Source organism: Bos taurus, chromosome 22, assembly GCF_002263795.3.
Source record: "Bos taurus isolate L1 Dominette 01449 registration number 42190680 breed Hereford chromosome 22, ARS-UCD2.0, whole genome shotgun sequence".
Lineage (NCBI taxonomy): Eukaryota > Metazoa > Chordata > Mammalia > Artiodactyla > Bovidae > Bos > Bos taurus.
In genome coordinates, this window is record NC_037349.1 from 52691566 (window position 1) to 52714737 (window position 23172).

At 48.2% G+C, this 23172-nt stretch overlaps 2 protein-coding genes across 2 annotated transcripts; both read left to right on the plus strand.

The window, feature by feature from the left end:
* The first annotated feature begins 3056 nt into the window (after window positions 1-3056).
* LOC112443487 (serine protease 44-like) lies at window positions 3057-7263 on the plus strand. Its single transcript, XM_059880123.1, has 6 exons — window positions 3057-3526; window positions 3844-4000; window positions 4670-4935; window positions 5664-5827; window positions 6399-6545; window positions 6660-7263. The coding sequence occupies exons 1-6, from the start codon at window positions 3172-3174 to the stop codon at window positions 7005-7007; spliced, it is 1437 nt and encodes a 478-aa protein (XP_059736106.1). The 5' UTR covers window positions 3057-3171; the 3' UTR covers window positions 7008-7263.
* Window positions 7264-11815: 4552 nt separating this feature from the next.
* On the plus strand, window positions 11816-17018 carry LOC112443497 (serine protease 44-like). Its single transcript, XM_024983302.2, has 6 exons — window positions 11816-12784; window positions 12991-13179; window positions 13419-13578; window positions 13957-14219; window positions 14646-14803; window positions 16150-17018. Exons 1-6 carry the CDS (start codon window positions 12703-12705, stop codon window positions 16384-16386), a joined length of 1089 nt encoding a protein of 362 aa, XP_024839070.1. The 5' UTR covers window positions 11816-12702; the 3' UTR covers window positions 16387-17018.
* The last annotated feature ends 6154 nt before the right edge of the window (window positions 17019-23172 follow it).

Here is a 23172-nt window from a genome sequence, read left to right on the forward strand (position 1 = left end):
AATTTGAAAAGTGAATCTGATTGATTGATTTCAGGAGTGGGATGTCACCCTTAACATTATGTTGCAATATGTAAAACTCTTACCTTGCTGAGGACTCATTCTGTGTCTTTCTCGCCCTGGCTAGCTTTGGAAAAGCAAGCTGCCATGAGTTCCACAACAGCAGAAAACAAATTCAGGCAACAACTGACTGAGCTTGGAAGGAAACTCTTCTCCAGTCGAGTCTCCCGGTGGATGAGAACCTGGCCCTGGCTGACACCTTGACTGCAGCCTTACAGAAGACCCAGGTAAACTGTGCCTGGACTCCTGGCCCACAGGAACTGTAAGATAGTAAATGTGTAGTAAATGTGTTTTAAGCCACTGAATTTGTATTTGTTACAGAACAGAGAAAACTAATACAGAGGCCATTCCAGTATTTGATCAATCCTCTAACTTCTATATAATGAAGTTTATGACTGTTCCAGTGATCCTTTAACCACGTACCTACTTGGCACCTTCCTGATCAAAAAGCAGGCCCCTGTATGTCAGGTGATGTTACTCAGGATTCCATGATGGCAAGTTACATGTTTCTTGAGTCCACTGAGAGTTGTGTCAGCAAAGGCATTATCAGCAGGCAATGCTGGCTATATAAAGAATGTACATGTGCATATGTAACTACTCAATGAGGTTCTAGTGCCACAGCTGTCTCTTTTCAGCTGGCACTAAGATTTTGAGCCCATCTGTGAACCAGGCCCAGGTTTTTTCTTCTTTCATCAATTGGTCATAGGATCCTGCCTATCAGGCTATGAGTGTGAACTGATGGAGAAGCTTCAGTTCAATACAGATAAGTGCCATGATGGGGGATGGTGGTGTCTACGCCTTTTCTTTGCACAGCTTACTTGTGTCTTCAGGACCTGCCATGATCTAATCCCAAATATATGGCTTCCAATGAGTGGTGAATTTGCTTTTTCTAACTGAGTTTATGACTTAATTTGGCTAAATATTCACCTTATGATAGGAGGCACTGGTCTCTTAGTCACATAATGTCCTGTGGTCTGGTATTTAGTTTCTTTTTAGGATTCAGTAGTGTGCCAGAAGTTGCTTTTCAAAGAATATAGTTTCTTTGCAGCAGAGTGTGTGGTCTTGCTTCAGAACTGTAGGGATCTATACAGTGACTCTCTAATTAGGACATAGCAAAGGCTTCTTACAAGCATTTTAATTCACCACGGCAAACTCTAGCACCATAGGATTTGCCAGGTCATATAGACCAATACTTTGGCCACTTGATGTGAAGAACTCACTGGAAAAGATCCTGATGCTGCGCAAGATTGAAGACAGGAGGAGAAGGGGACGGCAGAGGATGAGATGGTTGGATGGCATCACCGACTCAATGGACATGAGTTTGAGCAAACTCCGGGAGTTGGTGATGGATTGGGAAGCCTTGCGTCCATGGGGTCGCAAAGAGTCGGACATGACTGAGCGACTGAACCGATAGACCAAGTGGGGCTTCCAAGGTGGTGCTGGTAGGAAAGAACCCTCTTGCCAATGCAGGAGACATAAGAGATGTGGGTTTGATCCCTGGGTTGGGAAAATCCCCTGAAGGAGGGCATGGCAACGCACTCCATTATTCATGCCCGGAGAATCCTGTGGCCAGAGGAGCCTGGCGGGCTGCAGTCCGTCAGCTCGCAAAGAGTCGGACACAACTGAAGCGACTGAGCACAGCACAGCACGACGTGGCTGCTTCTATCACAGTCTGACTTTGCCTCTCTCTTTTTTTAAAAAAACTATTGAGTTCTCTTCCTAGTGATTTAAAAGAATTATTTCATTTCTTTATTTTCAGCTGTCTGAGCAGTCTCCATTGCCATGTGGGCTTTTCTCTAGCTGTGGCGAGCAGGAGCCACTCTCTAGTCCCAGTGCATAGGTTTTCCATTGCAGCGGCTTCTCTGGTCGCAGGGCGTGGGCTCTACGACTCCCAGTTTAGTAGTTACGGCATGTGGGCTCAGCAGCTGCAGCTTCCAGGCTCCAGAGCACAGACTCAGTAGTTGAGACACACATCTTGGTTACTCACGTCATTCGAGATCTTCCCAGATCAGGGATCAATCCCATGTCTCCTACATGGGCAGGCAGACTCTTTACCACTGAGTCACTAAGGAAGCCCCTGATTTTGTCTCTTGACAGGAGGAGCTGCAAAGCATTGTGGCCACTTTTATGTATGCAATCTAGGTTAATCTTTTCTCCAGAGTTTTAAATTTTATCACATTCTTTTTGCCATGTAAGGTAATATAGTCACAAGTTCCAGTGATTAGAATGGGAATTTCTCTGGGAAGCCATTATTCTATTACAAGGTTGTTTCCAGATGTTGGCTACCATGAATTTAGCCACTATAAACATTTGTCGAAGTATTTGTGTGTTTGTGCCTGTACGAGTGTGTATGTAAATCTTTATTTCACTGGGATAAATGCCCAGGAGTGCAATTACTGAGTCATATGGTAATTGCACATTCTGTTTTATAAGAAACTGCAGATCTGTTTCCCAAAGTGGCTGTAATATTTTACATTCCTACCACGGTGTATGAGTGGTCCTGCATATCTGCATCTGTGTCAGTATTTGGTGTTGTCACAATTTTCAAAGTTTAGCCAGTCTATTAGATGTGTAGTGATATCTCACCGTGATTTTAATTTGCATTTTACCAATGGTTCTTTTCATGTGGATGTAGATTTTTAAAAAGATATCAGTATCATGCCTAACTCAGTGTTGCTAACGTTCAGTGCAGCGTTTATATTGAGGAATTTAAATTTTCACTGCCAACAAGAAGGGGAGGGAAATGCCAGGAAAGGCCTAATCCAGCCCTACAGGGAGTGATGGACGCATCTCTGTGCGGCAGTGGCGTGGCTGTCACTCTCTGTGGCCAGGGACCTTGGCCAGGGGATGTCAGGCATCTGGGAGTCACTCATTAATGAGTCCGCTCAGAGCCGGGGAAGAGAAAGGACTCGCCTGAGTCACAACTCCGTGGCGCTGCCTGGCCCAGGCCCCGCCCCTCTGATGACCCCATAGGTGGGGGCGGGATGGGGCGGGGCGGGGCGGGGCGGGGCGGGTTGCCCCCACGACAGAGCCATTTCCCCACCATCAGGAGGGCAGGCGTGCAGCCGCCGCGAGGGGGCGCTGCAGAGCCTGGAGGCGACTACCAGAGGTGCCATGGCGTCTCCAGGTGTCCTCCAGAGCGGCAGCGGCTCCCTGGGCCTCCTAGTCTGGCTCCTGGCCCTTCAACCTTGGCTCAGTGAGGCCCTGGTGGGTGGGGAGGGGGCGCAGGGCAGGTCAGCTCTGCCCTCACCCTCTCCACCTACCTTGGGGGGTGGTCGCGAGGACCCCGGAGCACGCCATTGGAAGCTGCCTCCTTCGGGAGCCCCGGGAACTTCCGGGGCCCCTGAATCCCGTATGACTTCGGTAGCCCCCAATTTGGTGGCGTTTACCTTAAATGACTCTGATTCATACAAGGCTATGACACCCCCACAGGCACCAGGAGAGACCCCAAAACCCCTCTTTCCTTCAGGTGATGTTTCCTGGCCAAGCCCTGTGGCAGAGAACTAGCCTGGGGTGAGGGGCAGGTGCCCCTGCTCTGGGGGAGGAGACTCTCAGGAGGCACAAGTTTTCCCTGGGCCATCTGAGCAGACCCAACTCTGCCCCTGAGATCTGAGAGGACATGGCCATTCTCTAAGGAGTCTTAGGGGAACACAGGCCTGGCCTGGGGCTTGGAGGGGACATGGCATTGTTTTGAGGGTTCTGAGACTTCTGAGGCTCATCGGGCTCTGGTGGCAGTGGTGTCAATGGCTTCACTTTCAGTCCTCTCCCTTCATTGACCTGCTCTAGCGTGTGGCCATCGGACTTCGAGGATAGTTGGTGGAAGGCCGGCCGCAGAGAAGAAGTGGCCGTGGCAGGTCAGCCTGCAGGTCAATCAAAAACACATATGCGGAGGCTCCCTCATTGGCAGTCGGTGGGTGTTGACCGCGGCCCATTGCATATTTGGGTGAGTTTTGGGGGCTCTGGGCTTTTGGCTTCAGGTTAGAGCCAGTCCTAACCCCTTCCTGAGCTTCCTCTTCCTCATCTAAAATCAAGGGTCACAGTCCCTGACTATAGCTCTTCAGGCTATAGTCAGAGGTAGGTAATGTCAGGGCCCTTGATAGGCTGGAAAGTCAAAACCCCAAATCAGGTTCAGAGCTCCTTTTTTTTTTTTTTAAAAAAAAAACCTTGTGTGGATTAGCCTTCAAGTCAAGTGGCAAGACGTGGGGAGAGATGCCAGTTGGGAAAAAATATATGTGCAAAGACTTGCAAGAGGAAATATTTAAGGGGAATGGACTGTAGCTGATCAATTTGGCTTTACTTTCAGAGGTTTCAAACTTTAATGAGCATGGGTACACACCCATAGAACTTGTTAAAACAATAACTGTGTGTCTCCATCCCCTGATTCAGTAGGTCAGGAGTGGGACCTGAGAATTTGTGTTTCTACCAAGCCCCCATGTGAGGTCAATGCTGCTCATCTGGGGACCAGACTTTGAGAACCTCTTGATCAGGGATCTGGGAAGGGATGTGGTCTGGAGGGAGGGAGGTGACTGATGAGCGGCTTTGGAGATAGGACGAGGCTGGGAGCCTAGAAGATGTGGAAGGGGAGTGTAGAGCTTCCAGGATCTCTCTGCAGCCATGTGGAATACACAGTGAAGATGGGAATCACACAGTTGCAGCAAACCTCCACAATGGCAGTCACGGTGCCAGTCCAAGACATCGTTATCCACAAACATTTCAATCCTATCGGAATAATCGAAAATGACATTGCCCTTGCTCTGCTCGCCTTCCCTGTGAATTTCTCTGCGAGCATCCAACCCGTGTGCCTCCCTGAAAAGGCTTTCATGGTCCAAGCTGGTACAGAGTGCTGGGTGACTGGATGGGGAAAAGTAAAGGAAGAAGGTGAGACTTTGAAGCAAGATGGCAGCAAACTTGGGCTGGGGAAGGGGCTGCCTGGTGCCCAGGTGTGGGCCTCCAAACTAAAGGGAGAGACAGGCAATTTTCTAGCAAGTAGGTAAGGGAGGAGGGTGGAGAAGATGTTGGCGGGAGTCATTTGATGGTGTTACAAATTTTTGTTAGTATGTCAGGACCTGGGGGCTTGAGCGACAAGCAAAGTGGGTTCTCTCCAGGGTGGATTATTAAACTCAGGGGATGTCTATCTGTCTGCTAATCTGAGCTGTCCCAACTGGAAGTACTGGTCTTGGTGGACAGGGAGCTTCCTGTGACTGAGAAGAGGCCATTGAATGCCTCTGGAAGAAACTGTAGAGACTTCTATCCCTGGGGAGAGGGTGGGTTTGGTACTCTTGGGGTACTATGTGTCTTGAGAGTCTGATCCTGCTCTAAACTAAAAATACTTTACTGATGGATAGGACACCTGTTGCATATTTAGTTTTAATTTCTCAGGTTGCCTCTATTAGTTCTTCTCTACCTGTCTTGGTTTGGATTCTTTACCACTCTCGCCATATCAGCGCTGGGCCTCATGTCCTGTAGTGTCAAACAGGAACAATATCCACTGCCCCTACAAGGGTGTCTGTATGTGAACACATTGTATTGAGACCCAGAGTGGGTACCGGGGGCACCTGTCTTGTCCCACTAGGCAGATCTAAACTACTCCTAAATTCTCTCTACAGACGTACCACAAGCTTCTACACAAGAGCTTCAGGAGGCTGAGCTAAACATTCTTCGCTATGAGACTTGTAATGAGGTGCTCAGCGAAAAGTTGGAAAGTCAGTTTGATGTGGTCAAGGAGGGGACTGTCTGTGCTATCAGCTCCAAAGGAAAGGATGCCTGCCAGGTGAGTTCATGGGCCCTTTGCTGCCTTTGCATTTTAGCTGTCCTCCCAGATGTTCCTCATCCACAGGCGGTAGGACCTACATGATCTGGCAGTGCCTGTGTCACCTGTCTTCAAGTTGAGGGTTTAAGGGGACAAGCCACCAAGGCTCTCCTGGGCTGGTCTGACCTGATGCTTCAGGAGAGAGGTCCTGATGCTGCCTAGAGGGAGACAGGGGAGGAGGGGAGAGTCAGGCATGAAATACCAATAATACAAGTCATGTGTTATAGCCTCTTCTAAGTGACAGGCAATATAAACAGGTAAGGATTTTATTCATTACTAATATCTCAGAGTACATACATTTTCTTTGAGAATATTCAGTTTTTGGTATAGACTGTATTGATGACATACACAATTTGGGTAAATGTTATCAATTCTCAGATCTCATACACATGGAAACCTAGGGCTGCTGGAGCCCTAGTGGTGCCTGGGGAGCCCCATGCACGTCCATCTTCCCACTGCCTTGCATGGCTACTAGGCTGTTATGACGTTGTCCCTCTTCCATCACTGTGTTTGTTTCTTTATCTTTATCTAGGGAGATTCTGGGGGTCCCCTGGTCTGTGAATTTAATAATTCATGGGTCCAAGTGGGGATTGTGAGCTGGGGCATTGGCTGTGGTCGCAGCGGGTATCCAGGAGTTTACACAGAAGTGAGTTTCTACAAGGATTGGCTCATTGCTAGAGTGAGTAAGACCTCTCATACAGGTTCAACGGGCTACTTCAGCCTGACTCTGTGTCTGGTGCTGCCTTGGAGCATCCTGCTGACCCCGTGATCACCCTGGTCACGTTTCTTCCAGTTTCTGAGTCTTGGACTAGCACTGCCTCTGACCTCTGACTCCTACTCAATGCCCTATCCTCAGTTTAATTTGGAATCCACTGACCATGTGGAGGTCCACGTGACTGAGAAATGGAAGCAAGAAACCTTGAGAGTTTTCCAGCCTGCTGCTCCAGGAACCTATCGCATCTACACCTACACCATGGCCGCATTTTGCTGCTGGGAAGGAGTGGCTGAAACAATCCCAGCTGGATGGAGAGTGACCTGCGGTGATGCCTCAGGGTGCTTCACCCACATCTTGCAGAACATCTTCACATCATCCCTGGCAGCAGCATTATCTGACACTTTATCGTATCAGTGCACATGGTGATTGTTGGGAGAGAGTGAGGCCTCAGCACGTCCGCATGTGACTCAGTTGTCTGGGTTGGCCAAAGGTCCCCTGCTTCCCGACGTGGATCCATCTGTGAGGGTCCAGCCTCTGCCACACAAGCCTTCCTGGGGCAGCTCAGTCTTGGAACCCCCTTCCCAGTGCTCCAGTGGCCACATCCAGGCTCACCCCAAGTTGTGTTGAGACATTAAGGAGTGTGGAGATTTCTGATGTCAACTCAATAAATGCTTAGAAAGTCTCTTACGTGTTGTGAATCTCTGTTCTTCTGAAGGTTGTGGGGTTGCATATAACATGCTGTAGAGAACTAGTTTCCCACTGAGCTGAGGGACATTTCATGGTGTCCATTACTCTCTAGAAGGTGGGAGATGAGGAGCCTGTCTACCTGGATGGAAGCCTGCTGGTGTCTTAGGCAGTGGGTCCAGGGCCTCTTCTAGGCATTAGTGCTCCTCTTGTAGGTGTCAGCATCACTCCAAGCGGGGCTGTTGGAACTGAGTTTGCATGGGAGCCTGGAGGCAGGAGGGCGGAGATGAGGGCGTGATGCACTCACACAGCCTTGTACCTCTCGTGCCGCCCCGCAAGGGACATGCCTGGAGGAGACCCAAAGAGCTGAGTTTTCACGGGGTTAGGATGGAGGGTCTGGCTCTGTGTGTGTGTGTGGCTTCTCAATCAGCAGGCCTAGGGTCCCATAGTCACCTGGACTGGCTGCTGATCTTTTCCCAGGCCCTGTGTCCTGTCCACCCATCCTTCCTTGGTCTGTGTTCAAGCTTCCAGATATAAGTGGACCTCAGCGGAACCATGGGCTTCCCAGGTGGCTCACTGTTAAAGAATCCGCCTGCCAGTGCAGGAGCCGCAGGTTAGATCATGGGTTGGGAAGATTCCCCTGGAGTAGGAAATGGCAACCCAGTCCAGTATTCTTGCCTGGGAAATCCCATGGACAGAGGAGCCTGGCAGCTACAGTCCACGGGGTTGCAAAGAGTCCGACATGAGTGAGCACACACAGATACATTCTAGTACAGTTATTTACAGAAATGAACAGTCGTGCGGACTCGGAGGCCTGAGTCTGGCTATTCCATGCCATTCTCACCTGCAGCCTTCTTTCAGAACAAGCTCCCCTGCTCTGTCCAGTGATGTTCTGTTGCTGAGAATATCAGTACGGCTCCTCATTTCTCATTCTCTGCCTCCACTATGAGCACTGAGTCCTCCCCAGAGTGTCTCCTGTGGATGACCCTGGGCCGTGAAATGTGCTTTCTCCTGGACTCCCCTGACTCTGGTGGCCCTGGGCAGGTTCCCTACTCTGCTTTCCTCTTGGTGGCATTTTGTGCCCAACCTTAAGAGACTGTGTCTTCCCGCTTCCAGCTCCAGGTTTCAGATAGAGCAATTTCAGGAACTGTTTGGTGAGCGAGTGAGTGAATGGAAAGTGAATACTGATGTCTCCTATGTCACCTTACTCCTTTCTCTCAGGGCCTCTCAGCTCATTGCTCTGCCCTCCTTTTCCTGCCCAGGTTGTCTTGTCAAAGAGGGAAAATCCCACATGGGAAGCCGATGTTCCAGCCCCTGCTGGAGGAGAATCCCAAGCCCTGGGGAGGCTACAGCCTCAGTGTGGGTGCACTTTGTTTGCTGGCAGCAGAATGTTCTTCCTGTGGTGGGCGAGGGATTTCAGTTCAAGTAACTCAGATGTTGAGCATCAGCCTCTAGGTCCTAGAAACGTCAGGCATGGCCTCTCAGAAACGAGAGCGGCAGCCTCCAGTGTAATGGCAGCCATTTTTGCCCTTTCTGGCAAATATACAGACTTTCTGTTGTGATTAGGAACTAGGCTCTGAGCAGGAATAAGATGTGGGGCTCAGGTGGGAGGGAAGAGGTGGTCATTAGGATGACCCTTAGGTCAGGGCTTGGTGGCTTGATGGAACCACCCTCTGAAAGAGCTAGCTAACAGGGAGAGGAGGAGATTGACAGGTAGGAAGTGAGTTCTAGTGAAAATATTGGACTTCAAAAGACAAGGACACAAAACCCAATAGAAAATGCTGCAGGCTTCCAGTCATTAGGAGTAGTGAGGCATAACTATGTGAGTTTCTAATGCCCAAATTGTGGTTTGAAATAATGATTTTCTACCCACAGAAGCCAGGGATTCTTGGAGAAATGGCTTGAGTAGTATCCAGGAGTGGGCCAGGAAATGTATGAATTCACCCTGAAATATCCTATCACACCAGATGGTGAGCAAGGTCTCCAAATGACAAGGATCCTAGGATCATGTCCAAAGGACTCAGGAGCTCAGTAGTGAAGTGTGGCATTTCTGCTAAGTCACACGTGTTCTCCAGCATTTGTGAATACAGTCATAGCTCCCTCACGGGCAAGCGCTACACTCAATTCACTCAAGATGCCACCCTTTCACAGCAGGTAGCCCATGTTAAATGTGTGTCTGTCAAGCAGGAATGTGAAGGCCCAGCCTCCTTGCCTCCTTTTAGGACAACTTGGGAAGGGCTTCTTGAGGATCAGCTGAGACCTCAGTTGCAACCCCATGACTGCTAAGCTTCTCTTATTGCCCAGCTCTGCCTCACCTGCTCCCTTCCAGGTGTGAATCTTCCCCAGAGCACTCCTCAACAAACCCTGGCATACAGATCTGTCTCAAAGTGTGTTTCCAGGGGACTGATCTAGGACCCTTGGCCCGGCCAAGGTAGGACAATCTGACTTTCAGTAAGTGCGTCAGTTACCTATTGGTGGGTGACAAAGCACCCTAAGCACTCATGGTAAAATCATCAGGTTTTGTGGTGATATGTTCTATGAAGCAGCTCTGAGCACTGAATTAGCCAGCTCTGAAGAGTTGCTTCTCAGGCAAATGCAGGATTAGACTCCTGGGAACCTCTGATCACAGCATTTTCACTGAGTGATAAAAAGGCAATCTTTTTTTATGTTTCTTTTTGCTTAAAAGCACTTTATTTAATACACTCTGTTGATTCAGTGCCATTGAACTCGTGGCCAACAGCAGTGTAGTTCCTACCTGTGTGGAGGTGACCTAACCCATCTGTTTTCTCTGCAGTGTGCATCCCAGGCTGGAGCCCTCAGGAGTGGTAGACAGCACTCCAGCATAATGGGTGGAGCCTTTTAAAAGAGGGAAATCACCAGCCAACAGCACAGAAATGCAAAAATATGGCACTGAGTGGACTCGGAGTAGGATGTCTGTTTATAATATGAGAGCTGAAACAAGAAAGCCCAGCAACGCCTTTGGTGACTTCAACTAAGCACATTACTTCCACTGCATCCGCTACAAAATGTCCCATCATTTTCATTTTTTTCCTCTTATTTTTTTGTTTTGAGAAATTTTCTGATGTTGTACTTTGATCTTCTTGTCTTCATGTTTCTTTGTTTGATGTTCATTGAGCTTTTTAGATCTCTGGAGTTACAGCTTTTATCATATTTGAAGAGTATTTGCTATTTTTTCTTACAATATTTTTGTCTCTCTGTCTGAAACACTTTGGAAGTTCCGTGACCCATATATTAGTTCCCAGCTCACAGTGCTGTTTCTTTATGCTTTCTTACTGGTGTTTCATTTGTGGTTTTGTTTTTTTTTAAATTGTCATGCCTCTGAGTTTGTTAATGGCTTTTTCTAGATGTTTATTGTGGTGTTAATCCCACCCTACTGTATGTTTTTCATCTCACACATGCCGGGTTTTATATCTAGAGTTTGCTTGGCATCCTTTTCCATCTTTAGCATGTCTACCTAAAGTCTGCGTGTGTATGTAGGACACAGTCCGAGTGGCTGTTTCACTAGTCTTGCCTGTGCATTTAATGTTTGTGTCCGTTCTGAGTTTGTTGTGATTGATTGACTGTTGCCTTGATGGGTTGTATTTTCTTGTTCCTCGAGTGGTGAGTATTAGGTGATCAGATACCAGACATTGTGACCTTTCCCTGGTGTCTGATACTTTCCCAGAAATATTCTTGGGCTTTATTTTGGGGTGCAGTTAAATTCCTTTGACACTCTCCCCACTGTCTGTCTGCAGCCCTGCCTCGGGCAGTCAGCAGGGCAGTAGTAGGCTCACTCCCTCACTCAGCAGTCCATCCTTTGTGGCCTGGTGTCCAGTGTCTTGAAAAGGGTTGTTTCATATTTTTGTCTTTTTTTGGCTTTTTGAGGCAGGAAGGGCAGTGCCCATTGTTCTCTCTTGGCCATAGGAGCGTTCACACAGGCATTTAGTAGTATTCTTTAAGGATTAAACATGTGCCTAAGTTGCTTCCCTTTTTTCATTTTGTAATATGTTTTTTCTCTTGTTTTCTAAAACGTTCTCTCTTATTAAGCTTTTCAAAGAACAGAGTTCAGATTGTGTCAATCCTCTCTTTAATTTTTCTCTATTTTATTTTTTCCTGTTCCTGTTTTTCATTATTTCCTCCTTTCTCCCAAACTTTCTCACTGAGTTTACTCTATGGTTTTTTCCCCATTTTTAGTTGAGTTAGCTCATTTGTTATCAGTTGTCTTTGTTTTCTGATATAGTCACGGCTATAAATTCCTTTCTGGGACTACTACTATGGCTGTATCACATGCAATTTCATAGGTAATGCTTTCTGTGGTATTGATCCTCAAAATGTCAAATTTCCCTCATGATTTCCTAATTTTTTAAAAATAATTTCCTAATTTTAAAAGGAGGATCATTATCTAGAGTTTTGGCTTTGTTTCGGGAAGAGTTTTTTTTTTTTTTTTCAAGTTGATTTTCATGTTATTGATGTGTGGCTCATGAACAGAATCAACACATTGATTCCTTGAGATTACTGATTTTCTTGAGGGCCTTGATTCTGAAAGTTCTCTATGTGTTCAATAAGAGTGAGTGTTCTCTGTTGGTAGTTGTAAAATTCATCATAGTGCAGTTAGGTCTAGGTGATGAGTTGTGAGAGTGAAATAGTCTATATATTTGCTTAATTTTGCCTATGTAAATTATCAGCTTCCCAAGAGTAGTATGTAAGAAGCCCCAGTTCCCATAAGTTGGTCTCATTTGCTTTACCTTTTAAAGGCTTGTCGTTGCATCCCCTTCTTCATGTCTTGTTCTTACTGTAATTCCCATTGTCCCTTATACAACCTTTGCCTGAAATGCTTCATCTAATTACCAAATTGTTACTCCTAGCTTTTTTGGGTTTTTTTGCACCAGTGTGACCTGGCATTTCCCTTTCTATTCCTTTATTTTCCATGTGTCTGTATCTCTTTGTATAAATTTGTCTCTTCAAAGAGTCTCATTTCTGGACCTTGCATTTTCCTCCAATATGAAAGTCCTTTTGTTGTTTGGTATGTTTTACTCATTCACATGTACTGCAGACGGTACTATATGCAGACTCAAAACTGCTGTTTTCCCCTGTATTTCCTATTTACCATACTTTCTTCTTCTTTTTTTTTTAAATTCTTTAAATCATTCATTGGGCAGGTTGCTTTTCTTTCCTTTTTTAAAGGGTTCCTGTGGTTATATCACGCTGAGGGATAGAATCCAGACTATCTCTAAGGCGAAGGACTTAATTATATGTTCAAGGGTCTTAAGAACACTGGCTAGAATATGTCTTTGTTGAATAACCTGGAGGGGAAGATCTTGGAGGAGCCTGTTTGGGATTCGTCCGCGGTCTGGTCGTGTGATCCCGCCAACAGGAGGGCAGGCGCGGAGCCTCCGCGAGGGGGCGCTGCAGAGTGCAGAGGCGAGCAGAAGTGCGCATGGCGGCCCCAGGTGTCCCCCGCTGTGGCGGCGGCTCCTTGGGCCTCCTGGTCTGGCTCCTTGTCTTTCAGCCACTTCTCAGTGAGGCCCGGGCGGGCAGGAATGAGAGGAGACTGGTCTTGGGCTCCTCGTCGGGGGGTGGGGGTGGGTCATGGGATTTGGCGGGTGGGTCGTGGGGGATGGGAGGTGGGGTTTGAGGGTGAGCAGGCTGCCATGCCAATGGCCCAGTGGTGTGTGGGGTGCATTCTGGTCAGCTCCTCTTCCCACTGTTCTTTCATCTTCCCCAGGTGAGGGTGATGGACCCAAGGAGGCTTCTACAATGAGCCCCACATTGCAGGGGACCCCCTCAACTTCAGGATACCCGACATCCGTGAATGTTTCAGCACACCCTGTGTCTCCTGTGCCTCCCATAACTCCAGTGGGAGAGACTTTGAAACCTGCACAGACTCCCGCTTTTGAACCGCTGCCTCCTCAAGGTACTGCGTCTGTGCGGGACGGCATAGGCCTGCCTGGAATCCCCTGAGGCATACTGCCTGGCTGATGGGGGTGCTGAAGGGTCAGGCTGTCCTGGCGGAATTGAGCGGGGTGGGCGTGGTGTCGCTGATGTTAGAGGAGGCGCTGGTAGTTGGGGTGGAGGAGGCGGGTGTGGTGGGCGTGGTGAGGGTATTAGGAGGGAGGCAGCAGCGTCACCTCCGGTCCTTTGTACCGAGCACAGGAACATGTGGCCATCGGGTTATGCGGATAGTTGGTGGAGTGCCATCCCCTGAGAGAAAGTGGCCCTGGCAGGTGAGCCTGCAGATCAACAATGTCCACAAATGTGGAGGCTCCCTCATTGCGCCACGTTGGGTACTGACGTCAGCTCACTGTGTAAGAGGGTAAGTTTTGGGGCGGTGGGCTTGGGCTGCGGGTCAGGCTGCCTGACAAGAAGCCAGGCCTGCCTCCTACCTGAGCCCCTACCCGATCTCTCCATTCTTTACCTTAAAATGAGGTCACAGCCCCGAGTTTGTATTCACTCTGAGTGAAACACGAGTCTTGTATTTCTACCAAGATCCTGGGTGCTGTTCTGTGCTCCTGGGACCTCACTTGGAGAATCACTGACTCCAGTGGTTTGGGATGAGGAGGGGATGTTGTTTAGAGGGAGGAAAGGCTGATGGCTGGTAGGAGATGGGAACAGGCTGGGAAGAACCTGGAAGGGGTGGAGGGGAGTGTAGCCCCGCCAGCATCTCTGTGAGGGGCATGTTGTCTTCCCACAGCCATGAGGAATATACAGTGCGCCTAGGAGACACATTGTTACAATCAAATTCCCAAAATGCAGTGGTCATTCCAGTTCAAGACATCATTTGCTATAACTACTATAATTATCAGACTATGAGGCATGACATTGCCCTTGTTCTGCTGGCCCTCTCTGTGAATTATTCTGCGTACATCCAGCCAGTGTGCCTTCCTGGAAAGGATTTTGAAGTGAAAGCTGGGACAGTGTGCTGGGCGACTGGATGGGGCCGAACTTTACAATTTGGTGAGACTGGCTGGCAGGATCTGAGGGGGGATGTCTGATGCCCTGGGGTTGGCCTGCAGGCTGAAGGGAACCCGTGGGCACTACCTGACCCAGAGTCTGTGACCCTGCCCTGTACAGACACCTGTCACTGCTACTGCGGATACCCAGAGTGACGACACTTGCTTTTGTATCAGGCCTTGTAAGAAGCCTTGTCTTTGTGTTGATCTGTCCCTCCTTCTGACTTGGCTTTGCTTCTTACCTCGTCTGCTCCCCATGTCAGCCGTTGGCCTCAGGTCCTTCTGTGTCAAATGGGACAAAACCCACTGTCCTTCCTTCTCTAAGAGGGAAAGACTGTGAATGCCCTGATCAAGACCCACCGTGGGATCTGGGGGACCCTGTCATGTTCTACTCATGCAGATCCACTTATTACTGAATGTCTCTCTGTAGGGCCGTCACATGTACCCACTCTTCAGGAGACTAAGCAAGTCATTCTTCACTACACGACATGTAATAGGATGGTCAAGAAACAGGAAAAACCATTTCCCAAGGTAGTTCGTAAAGGAATGGTCTGTGGTTATCATGAGAAGAGTGGAGGCCCCTGCAAGGTGAGTTGATGGTCCTTCGCCATCTCTGTATTGAGGCTGTGCAGTTTCCTCATCCCCAGCAGCAGGGCCTGAGTTATTTCTCACCACTTCTTTCAGCCTTTACTTAAGGAGATTACCTGGGGAACCCCTCAAGACACCTCTAGCATGCCTGGCCTGTTCCTCCAATAGGGAGCAGCCCTCCCATCCTGGGGGTGCTGCCAGGGTGTGGTGAAGTTGGGGGTGATGATGATAATCACGTAGTTCCTATAACTGATTTCTTTCTGTAGTCACTTCATGTGCCAGTGTGAGCACTCACCCACATTAGCTCAGTCTCCCAGCTCACAACCCTGCCACCTGGACATTATACATCTTATTATACAGATGTGGGCCCTCCAGAGACAGAAGTTCCAGGTCCCCTTGGGAGTGCCTGTAGGAATCCTGGGCCCACAGCCTCCCCTCTGCCCCAAGCAGCCTTCCTGAGCAGGGGACAGGGGACAGGTCTCAGAGGATGAGTGTTTGGATTCTGGCAAGAGGAGAACATCACCTGTGGGAGAGGGAGCAGTGAGTCTGAGACTCAAGGTCTGAAGCACCGGTCATGTTTAGGGAATGGGTTTCCAGTCTGGAGCAATGAGGAGGCCAGTATGGCCAGAGTAGGGGCTGGAGTCAGAATGTGTGGCCTTCAGGCTGTGCTGCGTTTCTTGGTCCTGTCCAGGCAGGCCTGTAGGCCACCAGAACAGTACTGGGGAGCAGCAAGCAGTGTACATCACTCCTTGGTGTGCAGTGTGTGTGCGAGCTGGGGGTTTAGCAAGTCTGGATGTGTTTGGAGAGAGGGGCCGCTGGAAGAGGATGTAGTTGAATGTGTGGAGCTGGGACTGGGAGAGATTTCAGGGTAGAGGTGAGGAGTCTGGCGCCCCCATGCTGGAATGATAGTGAGAGAATGTCACAGCTAGGAAGGCCCAGGACTGACCAGTGGAATAAACTCTGGCCTTAGAGCCCAAGAAGGGCTCTGGAAGCTCCTCACAGTGCCAGGGGATGCCCTTTTAGTTGCTGGGTGGTGGGAGGCTTGGAGAGGCGCAGGGGAGGGTTAGGGGCACTGAAGGAGAATTTGCACATATCCGGCAGGACTGATGTTCAGGGCTTACTGGCCTTATAGCTCCTGTAGGTTCCTGAGCACCTGGGAAGGAATAGTATTTCTCAGATGATATTGAAGTTTTCAGCTCTCAAATGTCATTCAAGGAAACCTGGGCCTGGTGGATGCCTGAGGAAAGACCTTGGTGCCTATCTCCCTGGGACCTTGCGAACTATCAGCCCTTCTGATGATGATCCCTATTCATTGCTGTGTTTGTTTGTCTCTCCTTTTTCTCCAGGGAGATGCTGGGGGTCCCCTGGTCTGTCAGTTTAATGACAGATGGATCCAGATGGGGATTGTGAGCTGGGGTATTCACTGTGCTTTGACAGAAGTGCCTGCAGTGTACACAGACGTTAGATTCTACAAGGATTGGGTTTATGGTACAATGAATCAGGCTTCTATTCTGGATTCAGGAGGATTCTTTATCCCATGGGTGTGTCTGATGTTGGCCCTGAGCATCCTGGTGACCCTGTGATCACCCTGGTCCATACTGCCTCCTGTTTCTGAAACTCATGCCAGCACTGCCTCTTCCCTCCCACTCCTACTCAATGCTATTTCCTCAAATCCATTTGGGATCCACTGACCCCGTGGAGATCCACATATCAGAGAGTTGGCAGCAGCAATGAACTGTGGAGGTTTCCCAGCCCACTACTCTAGGAACCTTCCTCATTCACGCTATACCATGGCTGCACTTTGTCTGCCGGGATGGAGCGGGTGAAAACATCCCAGCTGGATGGAGAGTGACCTGCGGTGATGCTTCAGGGTGCTTCACCCACATCTTGCAGAACATCTTCACATCATCCCTGGCAGCAGCATTATCTGACACTTTATCGTATCAGTGCACATGGTGATTGTTGGGAGAGAGCGAGGCCTCAGCACATCCGCATGTGACTCAGTTGTCTGGGTTGGCCAAAGGTCCCCTGCTTCCCGACGTGGATCCATCTGTGAGGGTCCAGCCTCTGCCACACAAGCCTTCCTGGGGCAGCTCAGTCTTGGAACCCCCTTCCCAGTGCTCCAGTGGCCACATCCAGGCTCACCCCAAGTTGTGTTGAGACATTAAGGAGTGTGGAGATTTCTGATGTCAACTCAATAAATGCTTAGAAAGTCTCTTATGTGTTGTGAATCTCTGTTCTTCTGAAGGTTGTGGGGTTGCATATAACATGCTGTAGAGAACTAGTTTCCCACTGAGCTGAGGGACATTTCATGGTGTCCATTACTCTCTAGAAGGTGGGAGATGAGGAGCCTGTCTACCTGGATGGAAGCCTGCTGGTGTCTTAGGCAGTGGGTCCAGGGCCTCTTCTAGGCATTAGTGCTCCTCTTGTAGGTGTCAGCATCACTCCAAGCGGGGCTGTTGGAACTGAGTTTGCATGGGAGCCTGGAGGCAGGAGGGCGGAGATGAGGGCGTGATGCACTCACACAGCCTTGTACCTCTCGTGCCGCCCCGCAAGGGACATGCCTGGAGGAGACCCAAAGAGCTGAGTTTTCACGGGGTTAGGATGGAGGGTCTGGCTCTGTGTGTGTGTGTGGCTTCTCAATCAGCAGGCCTAGGGTCCCATAGTCACCTGGACTGGCTGCTGATCTTTTCCCAGGCTCTGTGTCCTGTCCACCCATCCTTCCTTGGTCTGTGTTCAAGCTTCCAGATATAAATGGACCTCAGAGGGACTATGGGCTTCCCAGGTGGCTCATTGCTAAAGAATCCGCCTGCCAGTGCAGGAGCCGCAGGTTAGATCATGGGTTGGGAAGATTCCCCTGGAGTAGGAAATGGCAACCCAGTCCAGTATTCTTGCCTGGGAAATCCCATGGACAGAGGAGCCTGGCAGCTACAGTCCACGGGGTTGCAAAGAGTCCGACATGAGTGAGCACACACAGATACATTCTAGTACAGTTATTTATGGAAATGAACAGTCGTGCGGACTTGAAGGCTTGAGTCTGTGTGTTCCACGCCATTCTCACCTGCAGCCTTCTTTCAGAACAAGCTCCCCTGCTCTGTCCAGTGATGTTCTGTGGCTGGAAATGTTAGTACGGCTCCTCATTTCTCGTTCTCTGCCTCCACTATGAGCACTGAGTCCTCCCCAGAGTGTCTCCTGTGGATGACCCTGGGCCGTGAAATGTGCTTTCTCCTGGACTCCCCTGACTCTGGTGGCCCTGGGCAGGTTCCCTACTCGGCTTTCCTCTTGGTGGCATTTTGTGCCCAAGCTTAAGACACTCTGTGTCTTCCCGCTTCCAGCTCCAGGTTTCAGATAGAGCAATTTCAGGAACTGTTTGGTGAGCGAGTGAGTGAATGGAAAGTGAATACTGATGTCTCCTATGTCACCTTACTCCTTTCTCTCAGGGCCTCTCAGCTCATTGCTCTGCCCTCCTTTTCCTGCCCAGGTTGTCTTGTCAAAGAGGGAAAATCCCACATGGGAAGCCGATGTTCCAGCCCCTGCTGGAAGAGAATCCCAAGCCCTGGGGAGGCTACAGCCTCAGTTGGGTGCACTTTGTTTGCTGGCAGCAGAATGTTCTTCCTGTGGTGGGCGAGGGATTTCAGTTCAAGTAACTCAGATGTTGAGCATCAGCCTCAAGGCCTAGAAACGCCAGGCATGGCCTCTCAGAAACGAGAGCGGCAGCCTCCAGTGTAATGGCAGCCATTTTTGCCCTTTCTGGCAAATATACAGACTTTCTGTTGTGATTAGGAACTAGGCTCTGAGCAGGAATAAGATGTGGGGCTCAGGTGGGAGGGAAGAGGTGGTCATTAGGATGACCCTTAGGTCAGGGCTTGGTGGCTGGATGGAACCACCCTCTGAAAGAGCTTGCTCCTTGGAAGAAAAGCTATGGCCAACCTAGACAGCATATAAAGAGCAGAGACAGTACATTGCCAACAGCGGTCTTTCGAGTCAAAGCTATGGTTTTTTCAGTGGTCATGTATGGATGTGAGAGCTGGACTATAAAGAGAGATGAGCACCAAGGAATTGATGCTTTTAAACTGTGATGTTGGAGAATACTCTTGAGAGTCCCTTGCACTGCAAGAAGATCCAACCAGTCCATCCTAAAGGAAATCAGTATTGAATATTCATTGGAAGGACTGATGCTGAAGCTGAAACTCCAGTACTTTGGCCCCCTGATGTGAAGAATTGACTCCCTGGAAAAGACCTTGATGCTGGGCAAGACTGAAGGCAGGGGGACAAGGGGAGGAGAGAAGATGAGATGGTTGGATGGCATCACCGACTCGACGGACATGAGTTTGAGCAAGCTCTGGGAGTGGTAAAGGACAGGGAAGCCTGGCGTGCTGCAGTCCATGGGGCTGCAAAGAGCTGGACACGACTGAGTGACTGAACTGAACTGAACTGAAAGAGCTAGATAGCACAGGGAGAAGATGAGATTGACAGGTAGGAAGTGAGTTCTAGTAAAAATATTGGACTTCAAAGGACAAGGACACAAAACAGAACACAAAATGCTGTGAATTTCCAGTCATAAGGAGTAGTGAGGCATACCGATGTGAGTTTCTAATGCCCAAATTGTGGTTTGAAATAATGATTTTCTACCCACAGAAACCAGGGCTTCTTGGAGAAATGGCTTGAGTAGTATCCAGGAGTGGGCCAGGAAATGTGTGAATTCACCCTGAAATATCCTGTCACACCAGATGGTGAGCAAGGTCTCCAGATGACAAGGATCCTAGGATCATGTCCAAAGGACTCAGGAGCTCAGTAGTGAAGTGTGGCATTTCTGCTAAGTCACACGTGTTCTCCAGCATCTGTGAATACAGTCATAGCTCCCTCACGGGCAAGCGCTACACTCAATTCACTCAAGATGCCACCCTTTCACAGCAGGTAGCCCATGTTAAATGTGTGTCTGTCAAGCAGGAATGTGAAGGCCCAGCCTCCTTGCCTCCTTTTAGGACAACTTGGGAAGGGCTTCTTGAGGATCAGCTGAGACCTCAGTTGCAACCCCATGACTGCTATGCTTCTCCTATTGCCCAGCTCTGCCTCACCTGCTCCCTTCCAGGTGTGAATCCTCCCCAGAGCACTCCTCAACAAACCCTGGCATACAGATCTGTCTCAAAGTGTGTTTCCAGGGGACTGATCTAGGACCCTTGGCCAGGCCAAGGTAGGACAATCTGATTTTCAATAAGTGTTTTAGTTACCTATTGGTGGGTGACAAACCACCCTAAGACCTCGTGGCCAAAATCATCAGGTTTCTTGTGGTGGTATGTTCTATGAAGCAGCTCTGAGCACTGAATTAGCCAGCTCTGAAGAGTTGCTTCTCAGGCAAATGCAGGATTAGACTCCTGGGAACCTCTGATCACAGCATTTTCACTGAGTGATAAATATGTGACCTTATGTTTCTTTTTGCTTAAAAGCACTTTATTTAATACACTCTGTTGATTCAGTGCCATTGAACTCGTGGCCAACAGCAGTGTAGTTCCTACCTGTGTGGAGGTGACCTAACCCATCTGTTTTCTCTGCAGTGTGCATCCCAGGCTGGAGCCCTCAGGGGCAGTAGACAGCACTGCAACAGTCTGGGCAGGGCCTTTTCAAAGAGGGAAATCACCAGCCAATAGCACAGAAATGCAAAAGCATGGTACTGAGTAGTCTAGGATGAGGACATCTCTTATCCTTATGGGAGCTGAAACAAGAATGCCCAGCAACATCTTCAGTGACTTCAACTGAAGGACATGCTTCCCCTGTTTCTATGTCCTGTCATTTTTACCTTTTTCCTCTTACTTTCTCATTTGTTTTGAGCAATTTGCTTATGTCGTATGTTGATCTTCTTGTCTTCATCTTTCTTTTTTTTCGTGTTCGGGGAGCATATTGTAAGATCTCTGGAGTTACAGTTCTTACCAGATTGGAAAATACACAGCATTATTTCTTTGACTACTTTTGATCCTTCTCCCTGCTATACTTTGGAAGTTCAGTCACACGTGTATTTGTCCCCAGCTCACAATGCACTTTATGCTCTGGTATCGGTGTTTCATTATGAAATTGTTTTTAATAAAACTGTCCATCTTTGACTTGCCCAATCAGTTCTTCTAATTGTTTATTATAGTGTTAAACCCATCATCAGTGTACCTTTTTCATCTTCATGCACATTTTCATACCTAGGGGGAGCCTGGCGGGCTGCCGTCTGTGGGGTCGCGCAGAGTCGGACACAACTGAAGCGACTTAGCCGCAGCAGCAGCAGAGTCTGATTGGAGTCCTTTTACATCTTCAGCATGTCTACCTAAAGTTTAATTGTGCATGGAGGACTCAGTTCTAGTGGCTGTGCTACTGTTCTTGCCTGTGCATTTAACGTTTGTCTCAGTTCTGGGTTAACTATGATTGTTTGATTAATCCCATGATAGGTGGCTAATTGAATGTGGGTGTTAGGTGATTAGATACCAGACATTGTGACCTTTACAATGGTGTTTGATATTTTCCTAGAAATATTCTTGGACTTTCTTTTGGGGTGCAGTTAAATTCCTTGGAAACTGATGTTCTCACGTCTTGTTTTTACCTTTTTTGGCAGGCCTGGAGTGATTCTCAGTGTACAGACTATTCCCTGTTGCTGAGACAAGACCTTCCTAAATACCCTAGGGAATGTTCTGTGACTCGAGGTTTTCCAGTCTGGCAGATGGACCAGGCACTATTCTCGGTCCCGTGTGGCCTGCAGGCGTTCTGATTCGAATCTTCTCAAGAGGTTTGTCTGGCTTCTGGTAGCTTCCCAGCCCACATTCAAGGGGGTGCCCTCACTGATCTCTGGAGTTTCAGCTTCAGCATCAGTTCTTGCAATGAATATTCAGGACTGATTTCCTTTAGGTTGGACTGGTTTGATCTCTTTGCACTCCAAGGGACTCTCAAGAGTCTTTCTCCAACACCACAGTTCAAAAGGATCAATTCTTCAGCTTTCTTCATAGTCCAACTCTCACATCCATACACGACTACTGGAAAAACCATAGCTTTGACTAGATGGACCTTTGTTGGCAAAGACATGTCTCTGCTCTTTAATATGCTGTCTAGGTTGGTCATAGCTTTTCTTTCAAGGAGTAAGTGTCTTTTAATATCATGGCCACAGTCACCATCTGCAGTGATTTCGGAGCCCAAGAAAATAAAGTCTATCACTGTTTCCACTGTTTCCCCATCTATTTGCCATGAAGTGATGGGACCGGATGCCATGATATTTGTTTTTTGAATGTTGAGTTTTAAGCCAGTTTTTTCACTCTCCTCTTTCACTTTCATCAAGAGATTCTTTAATTCCTCTTCACTTTCTGCCATAAGGGTGGTATCATCTGCTTATCTGAGGTTATTGATATTTCTCCCGGCGATCTTGATTCTAGCTTGTGCTTCATCCAGCCCGGCATTTTGCATGATGTTTTCTGCATATAAGTTAAGTAAGCAGGGTGACAATATACAGGCTTGACGTACTCCTTTCCCAGTATGGAACCAGTCTGTTGTTCCATGTCCGGTTCTAATGGTTGCTTCTTGACCTGCGTACAGATTTCTCAAGAAGCAGGTAAGATGGTCTGGTATTCCCATCTCTTTAAGAATGTTCCACAGTTTGTTGTGATCTACACAGCCAAAAGCTTTAGTGTAGTCAGTGAAGCAGAAGTATATGTTTTTCTGGAATTCTCTTGCTTTTTCTATGATCCAACAGATGTTGGCAATTTGATCTCTGGTTCCTCTGCCTTTTCTAAATCCGGCTTGAACATCTGGAAGTCCACTGTGGCTTTATCATATACAACTTCATAGGTAGTGCTTTCACTGGCATTGATCTCTAAAATGTCAAATTTCCCTCATGATTTCCTAATTTTTAAAGGTGCACCTTTGTCTAGAGTTTTGGCTTTTTTTCAGAAATAGAGTATTTTTTAAAGTTGGTTTTACTGTTACTGATGTGTGGCTCATGAAGAGAATGTGTATCACATTGGTTCCTTGAGATTATTGATTTTCCTTAGGGCTTTGATTCTGAAAGTTGCCTATGTGTTCAGTAAGAGTGTTCTCTCTCAGTAGCTGTAAAATTCATCATAGTGCTGTTAGGTCTAGACGATAAGTTATGAGAGTCAAGTAGTCTATATTTTTGCTAATTTTGCCTATGTAAATTGTCAGCTTCCTAAGAGGAGTGTTTAAGAAGTCCCTGTTTCCCGTAAATTGGTCCCATTCGCTTTCCGTTTTAAAGGCTGTCATTGTATCCTATCCTTTATGTCTTGGTCTTACGGTACATAACTCCCTTTGTCCCTTGTATCATTTTTGCTTTAAACGCTATGATCTAATGACCATATTGCTATACCAGCTTTTGTTGGTTCTGCACC

Coding starts and splice junctions, on each gene's coding strand:
- LOC112443497 (XM_024983302.2), top strand. CDS start 12,703: ATGGCGGCCCCAGGTGTCCCCCGCTGTGGCGGCGGCTCCTTGGGCCTC. Junction 12,785..12,990: donor TGTCTTTCAGCCACTTCTCA/GTGAGGCCCGGG, acceptor CATCTTCCCCAG/GTGAGGGTGATGGACCCAAG. Junction 13,180..13,418: donor TGAACCGCTGCCTCCTCAAG/GTACTGCGTCTG, acceptor TACCGAGCACAG/GAACATGTGGCCATCGGGTT.
- LOC112443487 (XM_059880123.1), top strand. CDS start 3,172: ATGGCGTCTCCAGGTGTCCTCCAGAGCGGCAGCGGCTCCCTGGGCCTC. Junction 3,527..3,843: donor AAAACCCCTCTTTCCTTCAG/GTGATGTTTCCT, acceptor GACCTGCTCTAG/CGTGTGGCCATCGGACTTCG. Junction 4,936..5,663: donor GGGAAAAGTAAAGGAAGAAG/GTGAGACTTTGA, acceptor TTCTCTCTACAG/ACGTACCACAAGCTTCTACA.